At 56.7% G+C, this 12235-nt stretch overlaps 2 protein-coding genes across 7 annotated transcripts in view; one reads left to right on the top strand and one right to left on the bottom strand.

Annotated features, from left to right (window-relative positions):
- LOC120748271 (natural resistance-associated macrophage protein 2-like) overlaps positions 1-850 on the bottom strand; it is a 41473-nt gene extending 40623 nt beyond the window's left edge. Inside the window, exon 1 of the mRNA XM_040054392.1 lies at positions 743-850. The gene's annotated coding sequence lies outside the window, so the exon portion shown is untranslated. The remainder of the gene's footprint in view (positions 1-742) is intronic.
- Positions 238-8817, top strand: LOC120748273 (LETM1 domain-containing protein 1-like). 6 transcript variants are annotated; one of them, XM_040054397.1, is made up of 10 exons: positions 238-347; positions 762-913; positions 1149-1264; positions 2331-2413; positions 4932-5118; positions 5198-5299; positions 6395-6547; positions 6737-6833; positions 7458-7512; positions 8438-8817. In XM_040054397.1, the coding sequence occupies exons 1-10, from the start codon at positions 238-240 to the stop codon at positions 8442-8444; spliced, it is 1062 nt and encodes a 353-aa protein (XP_039910331.1). In that variant the 3' UTR covers positions 8445-8817. The 6 variants fall into 6 exon arrangements, with proteins under 6 accessions (XP_039910331.1, XP_039910332.1, XP_039910330.1 ...); XM_040054398.1 differs by having other exon boundaries at positions 2327-2413; XM_040054396.2 differs by having other exon boundaries at positions 5204-5299; positions 7458-8817.
- The last annotated feature ends 3418 nt before the right edge of the window (positions 8818-12235 follow it).

Here is a 12235-nt window from a genome sequence, read left to right as displayed (position 1 = left end):
GTTACCGACTGCCCCAGCGCAGAACCACCGGCACCGGGACGGGCAGAGCCGGGCCGAACCCGGGCCGGGCCTCCCGGGCCGAACGCGGGGCTGGGCCTAGTTGGGCCGGGGAGGGCGCGGTTGGGCCGGGGGGAACGGAAAGGAGGGGGCTCCTGCCGGACCCGGAGCCCACCAGCATGGGCACTTCCGGCGCAGCAGCCAATCAGCGCTCAGAGCCCCACGTGATCGCCGCCCAAGATGGCGCTGTCCAGGGCCGCGGCCCGGGGGGGGCTCTGGCGCCTCGGCCCCTCCGCCCTGAGCCCCCCCCGCGAGCGGATGCAGCCGCAACTCGCTCTGGGCGTGCCCAGGTGAGCGGGGACCCACGCGGGGGAGGCCGTGCGCCGTGGCACCGGCCGGGACGCGGCGAGACCCGCTCCCGACGCGGCCCCAAACGTCGACGGCGGCCCCCGCTAAGTACCGACCACCCCCTCCCAAACACCGACCGCGACCGCAGTCGTGATCCCTCGCCAAATGTCTCCCCTTTACCTCCCGCGTCCTCTCCAGTTATCCCCCGCTCCTGGCCGTGTTCCCCCAGCCCCATTATCTCACAACTTTTCCGTTCCACCGGAGCTGTTCCCTGCCCCGCTGCCGCCCATCTCCTCCCTCCCCAATCCCCCTCTCCTGCCCGAGCCCCGCAGTGCCCGGCTCGGGCATTCCGGGCTCCCAGCTCCCCCCATTCCCCCTCTCCGGGGCCAGAGCTGACCGTAGGGATGGGACCGCAGGTCCCAGGTGCGTTCCCGGTCCTCCCGCGCCGCCTCCCGCGCCCTCGTGGCCGCCGTGGTCGCCGCAGCCCAGAGGGTGAATGCCAGCTTCGAGCAGTACCTGCAAAGGAGCTTCCCCCGCTTCTACCTCCTGCACAGCACCTTCAAAACAGGTGAGAGCCGAGCGGGACGTCCCTAAAAAAACATCGCGTGGGTCCAAAAAGGGTCTGAGAGAGGGCGGGATGTTCCAAAAAGGGGCGTCCCCAGAGGTGGGTGCTGATGGGGGAGTCTCCAAATCGATCCCAAAGGAGGAATCCCAGCGGGTGGCTCCGGGAAGGAGGATTTGGGGATCCCGTCCCCTCCCTGGACGGGCTGAAATCAGCACCTGAGGGAGCTCTGTGCCTGCAGGGATCCAAGCGCTCTTCCTGGAGGTGAAGGAGATCGGGAAAATCAAATCCAGGATGCGGCGGCAGCGGCTGAGCGCGCGGCAGCTCCCGTACCGCGACATGGAGCGGCTGCGCCAGGTGTGCCCGGCGTGCCCGGGGCCCTGGGAGCGCTCCCTGCCCCGGAATGCCGCTGGGACCCGGGCCCCGGGGGGATTCTGGAAACTCAGGGCGTGGGGGTTTAGGGTGTGAGTTCAGATGGAGGGTTGGGGCGTTGTGTGAGTCCTTCTTCTTCACCTGCTTCTTTCTTCTCCACCTTTTCCTTCCTTCTTCACTATTTTCTTTCTTCGCTTTCTTCTTCTTTCTTCACCTTTTTCTTATTCCTACTCCACCTTTTTCTTCCTTCTTTCTCCACCATTTTTTTTCTTCTTCTTCACCATTTTTTTCTTCACCTTTTCTTTCTTCTTCTTCCTTCGCCGCCTTTTTCTTCCTTCTCCACCATTTTTTTACTTCACTTTCTTCTTCCACCATTTTCTTCCTCCTTCACCATTTTTTTCCTTCTTCTTCCTTCTCCACCTTTTTCTTCCTTCTCCACCATTTGTTACTTCACTTTCTTCTTCCACCATTTTCTTCCTCCTTCTCCACCTTTTTCTTCCTTCTCCACCATTTTTTTCCTTCACTTTCTTCCTCCTTCTCCACCATTTTCTTCCTCCTTCTCCACCATTTTCTTCCTTCACTTTCTTCTTCCCTCTTCGCCGTCTTCTTCCTTCTCCTCCTTTTTCCTCCTTCTCCACCCTGAGTTTTGGTGGTTTTCTGTAATTGGGTGAGAAAGATCCTCATTGCTGTGGGTGGTCAATATCGGGTCAGAAACATTAATAATATAGGTAATAATAACAACAACAACACCCTCATTATTGGGTAATTAGCGCTTAAATAACCCCGGGAAGAGCCAGAGCTGCTCCATTTTCCCTCATTTCTTTGCCCTGCTGGTTGGAGCTCACAGCTGTTGAGTCTGTAAATAGATTAAAAAAAAAATTATCAGAACACGAAACCGCGACTCCCGCGCGTTTAAACCCCGACCCCGGCAGGGAAGAAAACCAGCCAGAACCGTTCCGTTCCCTGCGGAGGATCGGGAGCTGCCCGGGGGCGGGGAATTCTCGGGAATCCCGAGTTGGGCGCTGACTCTGTTGCCTCCTGCTGGAGGCAGTTCCGCAGGGACGTGCTCAAGGCCATTCCCATCGGGATCATCGCCATCCCGCCCTTCGCCAATTTCCTGGTCATTGTCTTGATGTGAGTACGGCGCCAGTCCCGAATCCTGAGCGCTTGGGGTTTTGGGAGCGGGGAGTTTGTGAGGACAGAGAGCTGAGTGCTGGATTGGCAGCGCCGGCTCCTCCCGGGACTGGAGAAGAAATGGAATCAATGGAAACGAGTCGTTAAAAGAAATAAGGAAGGGGTTATTTAATGCAGTGACAAATTAAGGGTATTGATGAAATGTTAATATACAGCATAATAATAATAATAGTATAAAAACTCCTGGGGTTTTGCAGTTCTGCTGCTCTCCCCCTGCCCTCGCTTCATGTCCCCACGTGTGAGCTCAGCTGCCAGGGGTGAAGGGCGGATCCCCAGCGGGGCCGGGCTGGAGCTGTGGCACGGAGGGGATGGGGATTGAGCGGGCCCGGTGCCAGCTCCTGCCACCAGGATCCCATCAGCCCCAAAACCACCTCAGAAAAATCCATCGGGATCCCGTCAGCCCCAAAACCACCTCAGAAAAATCCATCGGGATCCCGTCAGCCCCAAAACCACCTCAGAAAAATCCACCAGGATCCCGTCAGCCCCACAGGGCCCAGCCCAGCCCAAAGCCCCACATCAAAGCAGGAGCTGAATGGCAGGAAGCGCTCCCAGCACGGAGCCGGGCTGTTCCGTGTCCTTGGGGGAGCAGCAGGAGGAGGAGGAGGAGGAGGAGGAGGATGAGGCCGGGGCTGTTGGAAGGAGCCGTGGGGGTTAGAACAAGAAGCCCGTTGTTCATTGCTGGCTGCACACGTGGGGCGGGTTTGTGCGGTGACCTCGGGACGCTGCTGGGACTCCAGGGAACTGCCCTGGGCAGGAGCTGCTGTGCCCCGGGTGATGCCAGGCTCGGCGCTGGTGCCAGGGAAGCTGCTGGGGCTGGGTGTGAGCCCAGGTGGGCTCGGGGGGCACGGGGCAGTGCCCTCGCTTGGCGTCCCCACGTGTGAGCTCAGGTGCCGGGGGTGAAGGGCGGATCCCCGGCGGGGCCGGGCTGGAGCCGTGGCACGGAGGGGATGGGGATTGAGCGGGCCCGGTGCCAGCTCGTGCCCTTGGCTCCGCGTGGCCCCGTGGGAGCTGCAGGCCGGGGCCGGAGCAGCAGGAAAGGGCCCGGAGGGGCTGGACGTGAGCTCAGCTGGGCGAGGAGGCCACGGGCACGTGGCTTGTGTCAGCCCCAGCGTGGGCACCGGGAGCAGGGCGGTGCCAGCCCGGTGTGCCGGGCACGGCTGAGGGCACAGCCTGAACACAGCGGGGTCACTTTGGGGTCCCCAGGGCAGGGAGGGAGGGGATGGAGCTGGGATGGAGCTGGGATGGAGCTGGGATGGAGCTGGGATGGAGCTGGGATGGAGCTGGGAATGAGCTGGGAATGAGCTGGGAATGAGCTGGGATGGAGCTGGGAATGAGCTGGGAATGAGCTGGGATGGAGCTGGGGATGAACTGGGAATGAGCTGGGAATGGAGCTGGGATGGAACTGGGATGGAACTGGGATGGAGCTGGGAATGAGCTGGGAATGGAGCTGGGATGGAACTGGGATGGAGCTGGGAATGGAACTGGGAATGAGCTGGGATGGAGCTGGGGATGAGCTGGGAATGGAGCTGGGAATGAGCTGGGATGGAGCTGGGGATGAGCTGGGAATGGAGCTGGGATGGAGCTGGGATGGAGCTGGGAATGAGCTGGGATGGAACTGGGATGGAGCTGGGAATGAGCTGGGATGGAGCTGGGGATGGAGCTGGGGATGGAGCTGGGATGGAGCTGGGAATGAGCTGGGATGGAACTGGGAATGGAGCTGGGGATGAACTGGGAATGGAGCTGGGATGGAGCTGGGATGGAGCTGGGATGGAGCTGGGGATGCAGCTGGGATGGAGCTGGGGATGGAGCTGGGATGGAACTGGGATGGAGCTGGGGATGGAGCTGGGGATGGAGCTGGGAATGAGCTGGGATGGAGCTGGGATGGAGCTGGGATGGAGCTGGAATGAGCTGGAATGAGCTGGGATGGAGTTGGGGATGGAGTTGGGGATGGAGCTGGGGATGGAGCTGGGGATAGAGCTTGGAATGGAGCTGGGAATGGCGCTGGAGCACTGGGAGAGGCTGAGGGATGTGAGGGGGCTCCGCCTGGAGGAAAGGAGGCTCAGGAGGGACCTCCCTGGTCTCCACACCTGGCCAGCAAGAGGGGACAGCCAGGTGAGGGTCAGGCTCTGCTCCCAGGAGGCAGGGTGAGACAGAAAGTCTTCCAAGGTTGGATTTTAGGGAGAATTCCTTCATGAAAAAGGCAGTTCTGCCTTGGCACAGGCTGCCCAGCGCAGGGGGAATCCCCATCCCTGAGGACATTTCCCAGCTGCCTGGATGGGGCAGCTGGGGCTGTGTTCAGTGCTGTCCTTGGCTTTTCCAGCCTCGATGATTCCCTGAACAAACCCCTGCAGCTCCCACATTAATCCCTTCTGCCCCACCCCGGGGCTTTCCTTGACGCCCGGACCCCTCCTACCCCGCCGCTCCCTCCCTGAATCCCCCACCTCCCGCCTCTCCCCAGGTATTTCTTCCCACGGCAGCTCCTGATCCGCCACTTCTGGACTCCCAAGCAGCAGCTGGAGTTCCTGGACGCCTACGACCGCGCGCGCCGGCTCTCGTACCCCGACGTGCTGCGCGGCCTGGCGCTGGCGGCGCGGGCCCTGCCCCAGCCCCAGCCCCGGGAGCTCCTGCAGCAGCTCTGCGCTCAGGTCTGTGCCCCCCAGCACTTCCCCGGGGGTCCTGGGCGCTGTTTGTCACCCGTCAGAGGCGTCACCGGAGCTCTTGCAGGTGCAGGGAGGCGCCCGGCCGGGTCTGGAGCAGCTCCTGGCCGTGAGGAGTTCCTTCTCCGGCTCCGTGCTGGCGTTGAACGCGCTCCGGGCGGAGCACGCGGTGAGTTCAGCTCGGGGCGGCTCCCAAAAAGCTGCAGAGGTGCCCTGGGCTCATCCCCACCCTCCGCAGATTTCGGGGGGGTTCAGGTGAGACCCCACCTGCGTCCCCAACGCTGTGGAGCTGCCGGGAACGAATCCAGGGCGGGAATTCCCTGTGGAGGCGTGTGATCTGACACGCAAAGCAATCACACGAGACGAGAGATGTTTTGCAGGGCAGAGACTGCTCCGATCCAGCTCAAAGCTGAGTCAGGGCGGAGAGAGAGAGAGCCTCCTTGTTTATTTCTTACTTTTTATACATTCGTGGGTCTGGCCGAAGATTGGCTTCTGGGGTTTTTCACCCTTCAGCCAAGTGGCTAGACCAACTGTCAGTTACAATTGTTTTCAGGTTAGAAATATGCAAACAAAGGACAGAGAATGAAAAAAAACAAAGGATTTGTTTACGTTACATCTGTGGGAAAAAGGTAGAAACTGCTCCTAATATTGTACAGTCTGACTCCATTTTATGAAAATTCAGAAGGCTTTTAAAAAAACTTCAGAAAAACCAGGGTAACAGAGGCGGGGAGGGATTTCCCTGTTACCCTGGTTTTTCTGAGTTTCTTTATTAGCCTTTTGATTTTCATAAATGAAGTCAGATCTTTTAGTTACTGTAGAATATTAGAGCAGTTCTTCTACCTTTCCCACAGAAGTAATATAAACAAATCCTTTGTTTTTCATTCTTTGTCCTTTGTTTGCATATTTCTAACCTGAAAACAATTGTAACTGACAATTCGTCTGGCCACTGAGGCTGAGAGGTGGAAACCCCAAAAAGCCAATCTTCTGCTGGACCCACAAATGTATAAAAAGTAAAAGAATAAACAAAGGGGCTCTCTTCTCTCCGCTCTTTCAGCTGGGAGCTGGATCAGAAGAACCTCTGCAGAAATCTCTTGTCTGCGTGTGATTTCTTTGTGTGTCTCGGTGACATTTCCGCATCCCTGGGAGCGTTCCAGGCCAGCTCACACGTGGCTTGCGGGCGGGTGGAGGTGCCTGAAGGGGGTGGTCCCAGCCCCGTTCTAGGAAGGGCCGGCCGTGTCACGGGCGCTCTGCTCCTCGTCCACAGAGAGCCCTGAGCCGCGTGCTCTTCCTCACCCCGCACTTCCCGGCCTTCCTCCTGCGGCGCCGCCTGCGCAGCCACGTCCTGGAGATCCGGCACCTGGACCGCGCCCTGCTGCACCTGGGCCCGGGCCAGCTCTCCGAGGAGGAGCTGCGAGCGGTGAGGACGCCCCGGCGCCCCCGTGCCAGGCTGCTGTCGCCTCGGGTGTCCCCGGTGCAGGCTTGCTGTCTCCCGGGGAAGTTCTCCGCGCCGGGCTGGGGGAACAGCTCCTCTCCTCCATGAGGGGGAGGATCCTGGAGTGAGCCCAGAGTTCTGAGCCCGTCCCTGGCTGTGTCTGTGTCTCCCCAGGCCTGTTACCTGCGTGGGCTGAACCCCACTCGGCTGGGCCGGGCCGAGTGCCGAGCGTGGCTGGAGCAGTGGCTCCGGCTCTCCTGCGAGCTCCGAGGTAGCCCTGGCACGGGGAGTGCCGCTCTTGGCGGGGTTTGGGGTGGTGGAGGAGCTTTGTCCCCCGACCTATGCCCAGCTGTCCCTGCCCTGCAGCCCTGAGGGAAGGGAAATGGGAGTGGGATGTGTGACCGGGAGCCCAGTGCTCCTCCTGCCTGTCCCGGTGCTCCCTCTGCCCATCCCAGCTCCCGCTGCCCATCCCAATGATCCCTCTGCCTGTCCCAGTGCTCCCTCTGCCCGTCCCAGTGCTCCCCCTGCCCGTCCCAGTGATCCCTCTGCCCATCCCAGCTCTCTCTGCCTGTCCCAGTGCTCCCCCTGCCTGTCCCAGTGCTGCCCCTGCCCATCCCAGTGCTCCCCAGTGCTCCCCCTGCCCATCCCAGTGCTCCCTCTGCCCATCCCAATGATCCCTCTGCCCATCCCAGCTCCCCCTGCCCGTCCCAGTGCTCCCCAGTGCTCCCTCTGCCCGTCCCAGTGCTCCCCCTGCCCATCCCAGTGCTCCCCTGCTTGTCCCAGTGCTCCCAGTCTGCCAAGTTCTACCTCAGTGCTGCCCAGAACCTCCTTGTGCCCACCCCAGTGCCCCCCAGTGCCTGTCCCACTCCCTTACCCTGCCCCTGCTCTCTTGCAGCCTCTGAAGCCTCGCTGCTGGCCCACAGCATGGTCCTGCTGTCCCTCAACTACAGGCAAGCCCCAGAGTGACAGCCCCGTGTCCCCTGATGGATCACAGTGACACCCCTGTGTCCCCTGATGGATCCCAGTGACATCCCCGTGTCCCCTGATGGATCCCACAGTGACATCCCTGTGTCCCCTGATGGATCCCAGTGACATCCCTGTGTCCCCTGTGTCCCATGGATCCCTGATGGATCCCACAGTGACATCCCTGTGTCCCCTGATGGATCCCAGTGACATCCCTGTGTCCCCTGATGGATCCCACAGTGACATCCCCGTGTCCCCTGATGGATCCCAGTGACATCCCTGTGTCCCCTGATGGATCCCACAGTGACATCCCTGTGTCCCCTGATGGATCCCAGTGACATCCCTGTGTCCCCTGATGGATCACAGTGACATCCCCGTGTCCCCTGGATCCCACAGTGACATCCCTGTGTCCCCTGATGGATCACAGTGACACCCCTGTGTCCCCTGATGGATCCCACAGTGACATCCCTGTGTCCCCTGATGGATCCCACAGTGACATCCCTGTGTCCCCTGATGGATCCCAGTGACATCCCCGTGTCCCCTGGATCCCACAGTGACATCCCCGTGTCCCCTGATGGATCCCACAGTGACATCCCCGTGTCCCCGTGTCCCCTGATGGATCCCACAGTGACATCCCCGTGTCCCATGGATCCCTGATGGATCCCACAGTGACATCCCCGTGTCCCCTGATGGATCCCACAGTGACATCCCCGTGTCCCCTGATGGATCACAGTGACATCCCCGTGTCCCCGTGTCCCCTGATGGATCCCAGTGACACCCCCGTGTCCCTCACCTCAGCCTTTTGTCCCCACCCGGTGATTCCCGGCCCGGCTCTCCCGGAATCCCGGCGTTTTTGCCGAGCTCTCCACTCCCTTTGGAGCCCTGAGGAGAGGTTTGGCTTCCTCATTCCAGCAATTAACCGTGCCTCGTTAATTACGGCGGAGAGCCGGCGGCTCCCCGACCCGGGGACGTTCCCACCGCGGCTTTGGTGGCCGTGAATCCTCGCTGGAGAATTTTCCTCCGGTTCTTTTCTCTGCTCGACGCTCTTTAAAGATCACAGCAGCCTCTAATTCCCATCCCGGACATTTGTGGGGTGCTGGGGTTCGGCAGGAGCAGGGGATTGGGGGGGTCCCAGGACTGCACCCCCAAAAATTCAACCTCGTCCAAGCCCCTTGGACCTTTCCTCCAAGCTGCGAGGATTTGGGGAATTAAACCCGCCCCTGCAGGAGGAATTCCCGCCGGCAAAAAGCGGATTTTCCCCGCGCTCGGTGGTTTATTAAAGCCCAAAGGAATCGGTGGCTCCGGTGGTTTTTTGGGGTGGGGGGCACCCTTGGGTGGCTCAAGGGGACAGCTGGGGAGCTCCCTCGCTTTTTGAAGGAAATTCCTGAGGATTTTCCCCATTTTCTGAAGCAGATTCCTGCAAACTTTCCCCATTTTCTGAAGCAGATTCCTGAAAATTTTCCCAATTTTTGAAGGGTATTCCTGGAATTTTTCCGCATTTTCTGAAGGATATTCCTGGAATTTTTCCCCACTTTTTGAAGCAGATTCCCGCAAACTTTCCCTGTTTTCTGAAGCATATTCCTGAAAGTTTCCTCACTTTTTGAAGCATATTCCTGCAAATTTTCCCCCATTTTCTGAAGCAGATTCCTGAAAATTTTCCCAATTTTTGAAGCAAATTCCTGCAAAGTTTCCCTGTTTTCTGAAGCAAAATCCTGCAAAGTTTCCCCATTTTTTGAAGCCTATTGCTGGAAACTCTCCCACTTTTGGAAGCGTATTCCTGAAACTTTTCCCTATTTTCTGAAGCAGATTCCTGAAAATTTTCCCAATTTTTGAAGGGTATTCCTGGAAATTTTCCCTATTTTCTGAAGCATGTTCCTGAAAATCTTTCCTCACTTTCTGAAGCAGATTCCTGCAAATTTTCCCCAATTTCTGAAGCAAAATCCTGCAAACTTCCCCCATTTTCTGAAGCAGATTCCTGAATTTTTTACCAATTTTCGAAGCAAATTCCTGCAAAGTTTCCCCATTTTTTGAAGCCTATTGCTGGAAACTCTCCCCACTTTTGGAAGCATATTCCTGAAACTTTTCCCTATTTTCTGAAGCAGATTCGTGAAAATTTTCCCACTTTTTGAAGCAAATTCCTGGAAATTTTCCCTGTTTTCTGAAGCAGATTCCTGAAAATCTTTCCTCACTTTCTGAAGCAGATTTCCTGAAAATGTTCCCCGGATTTTGAAGCAGAGTCCTGCAAAGTCTCTCCACTTTTTGAAGCATATCCCTGAAAAGTTTCCTCACTTTTTGAAGGGTATTCCTGGAAATTTTCCCTATTTTCTGAAGCAGATTCCTGCAATTTTTCCCCAATTTCTGAAGCAAAATCCTGCAAACTTTCCCCATTTTCTGAAGCAGATCCCTGAAAATGTTCCCAATTTTCGAAGCAAATTCCTGCAAAGTTTCCCCATTTTTGGAAGCATATTGCTGGAAACTTTCCCCACTTTTGGAAGCATATTCCTGAAACTTTTCCCTATTTTCTGAAGCAGATTCCTGAAAATTTTCCCAATTTTGAAGGGTATTCCTGGAAATTTTCCCTATTTTCTGAAGCAGATTCCTGAAAATCTTTTCTCACTTTTTGAAGCAGATTCCGGAAAATTTTCCCAGTGTTTGAAGCAAATTCCTGGAATTTTTCCCCATTTTCTGAAGCATATTCCTGGAATTTTCCCCCAATTTTGGAAGGATATTCCTGGAATTTTCTTCCAATTTTCTGAAGGATATTCCTGGATTTTTTTCCCAATTTTGAAGGATATTCCTGGAATTTTCCCCCACTTTTTGAAGGATATTCCTGGATTTTTTCCCCATTTTCTGAAGGATATTCCTGGAATTTCCCCCCACTTTTTGAAGGATATTCCTGGAATTTTCCCCCACTTTTTGAAGGATATTCCTGGAATTTTCCCCCACTTTCTGAAGGATATTCCTGGAATGTTTCCCCACTCTTTGAAGGATATTCCTGGAATTTCCCCCAATTTTGAAGGATATTCCTGGAATTTCCCCCCACTTTCTGAAGGATATTCCTGGAATTTTCCCCCACTTTTTGAAGGATATTCCTGGAATTTTTCCCCATTTTCTGAAGGATATTCCTGGAATTTTCCCCCACTTTTTGAAAGATATTCCTGGAATGTTTCCCCACTCTTTGAAGGATATTCCTGGAATTTCCCCCACTTTCTGAAGGATATTCCTGGAATTTCCCCCAATTTTGAAGGATATTCCTGGAATTTTCCCCCATTTTCTGAAGGATATTCCTGGAATTTTCCCCCACTTTTTGAAGAATATTCCTGGAATCTTTCCCCATTTTCTGAAGGATATTCCTGAAAATTTTCCCAATTTTTGAAGCAAATTCCTGCAAATTTCCCCCACTTTTTGAAGGATATTCCTGGAATTTTCCCCCAATTTTGAAGGACATTCCCGGATTTTTCCCCACTTTCTGAAGCCTTTTTGGGGTACATCCCCCCTTTCCTCACCCTTTCCCGCTGGGGTTTTTTTGGGGTTTCGGAGCCCCCTTGAGGAATTCGCTGTTTAACCCCTTCTCAGCCGCAGCTCCCGTCTCATTAATGAATTAATTGTTTCCTTCGTCAGGGAAGGGAACGGGGAGCAGGGGGAGAGGGTGGTGGGGGAATTTGGGGTGCTCGGGGGGGATTTGGGGTGCTCTGAGGGGATTGAGGGAGTTGTGGAGGAGTTTGGGGGAATTGTGGAGGATTTGGGGTGCTGTGGAGGAATTTGGGGTGCTGTGGGGGGATTTGGGGTGCTGTGGATGGGTTTGGGGTGCTGTGGGGGATTGTGGGGGCTGTTCAGGAGTTTGGGGTGCTGTGAGGGATTTGGGGGAATTGTGGAGGAATTCAGGGTGCTGTGCATGGTTTTGGGGTGCCGTGGATGGGTTTGGGGTGCCGTTCAGGAATTTGGGGTGTTGTTCAGGAATTTGGGGTGCTGTTCAGAGTTTGGGGTGCTGTTCAGGGTTTGGGGTGCCGTTCAGGAATTCGGGGCGCCGTTCAGGGTTTGGGGTGCTGTTCAGGAATTCGGGGTGCTGTTCAGGAATTCGGGGTGCCGTGGATGGGTTTGGGGTGCCGTTCCGGAATTCGGGGTGCTGTTCAGGGTTCGGGGTGCTGTTCAGGGTTTGGGGTGCTGTTCAGGAATTCGGGGTGCCGTGGATGGGTTTGGGGTGCCGTTCCGGAATTCGGGGTGCCATTCAGGAATTCGGGGTGCCGTTCAGGGTTTGGGGTGCCGTTCAGGAATTCGGGGTGCCGTTCAGAGTTGGGGTGCTGTTCAGGAATTCGGGGTGCCGTGCGGAATTCGGGGTGCTGTTCAGGAATTCGGGGCGCCGTTCAGGAATTCGGGGCGCCGTTCAGGAATTCGGGGTGCTGTTCAGGAATTCGGGGCGCCGTTCAGGAATTCGGGGTGCCGTCAGGAATTCGGGGTGCTGTTCAGGGTTTGGGGTGCTGTTCAGGAATTCGGGGTGCCGTTCAGGAATTCGGGGTGCCGTTCAGGAATTCGGGGTGCTGTTCAGGAATTCGGGGTGCCGTCAGGAATTCGGGGTGCCGTGCGGAATTCGGGGCGCCGTTCAGGAATTCGGGGTGCCGTGGATGGGTTTGGGGTGCTGTTCAGGAATTCGGGGTGCCGTTCAGGAATTCGGGGTGCCGTCAGGAATTCGGGGTGCCGTGCGGAATTCGG

Source organism: Hirundo rustica, unplaced genomic scaffold (assembly GCF_015227805.2).
Source record: "Hirundo rustica isolate bHirRus1 unplaced genomic scaffold, bHirRus1.pri.v3 unplaced_BUSCO_339203at7742, whole genome shotgun sequence".
NCBI lineage: Eukaryota > Metazoa > Chordata > Aves > Passeriformes > Hirundinidae > Hirundo > Hirundo rustica.
Note: the sequence above shows the minus strand (reverse complement) of the source record. Positions and strands in the feature narration are given on the sequence as shown.

Excerpts from the sequence above, each read along its gene's own strand:
- LOC120748273 (XM_040054394.2), top strand. The coding sequence starts at position 238 with ATGGCGCTGTCCAGGGCCGCGGCCCGGGGGGGGCTCTGGCGCCTCGGC. Across the intron at positions 348-761 it reads CTCGCTCTGGGCGTGCCCAG|GTCCCAGGTGCGTTCCCGGT; the intron begins GTGAGCGGGGAC and ends ATGGGACCGCAG. Across the intron at positions 2,414-4,931 it reads TTCCTGGTCATTGTCTTGAT|GTATTTCTTCCCACGGCAGC; the intron begins GTGAGTACGGCG and ends GCCTCTCCCCAG.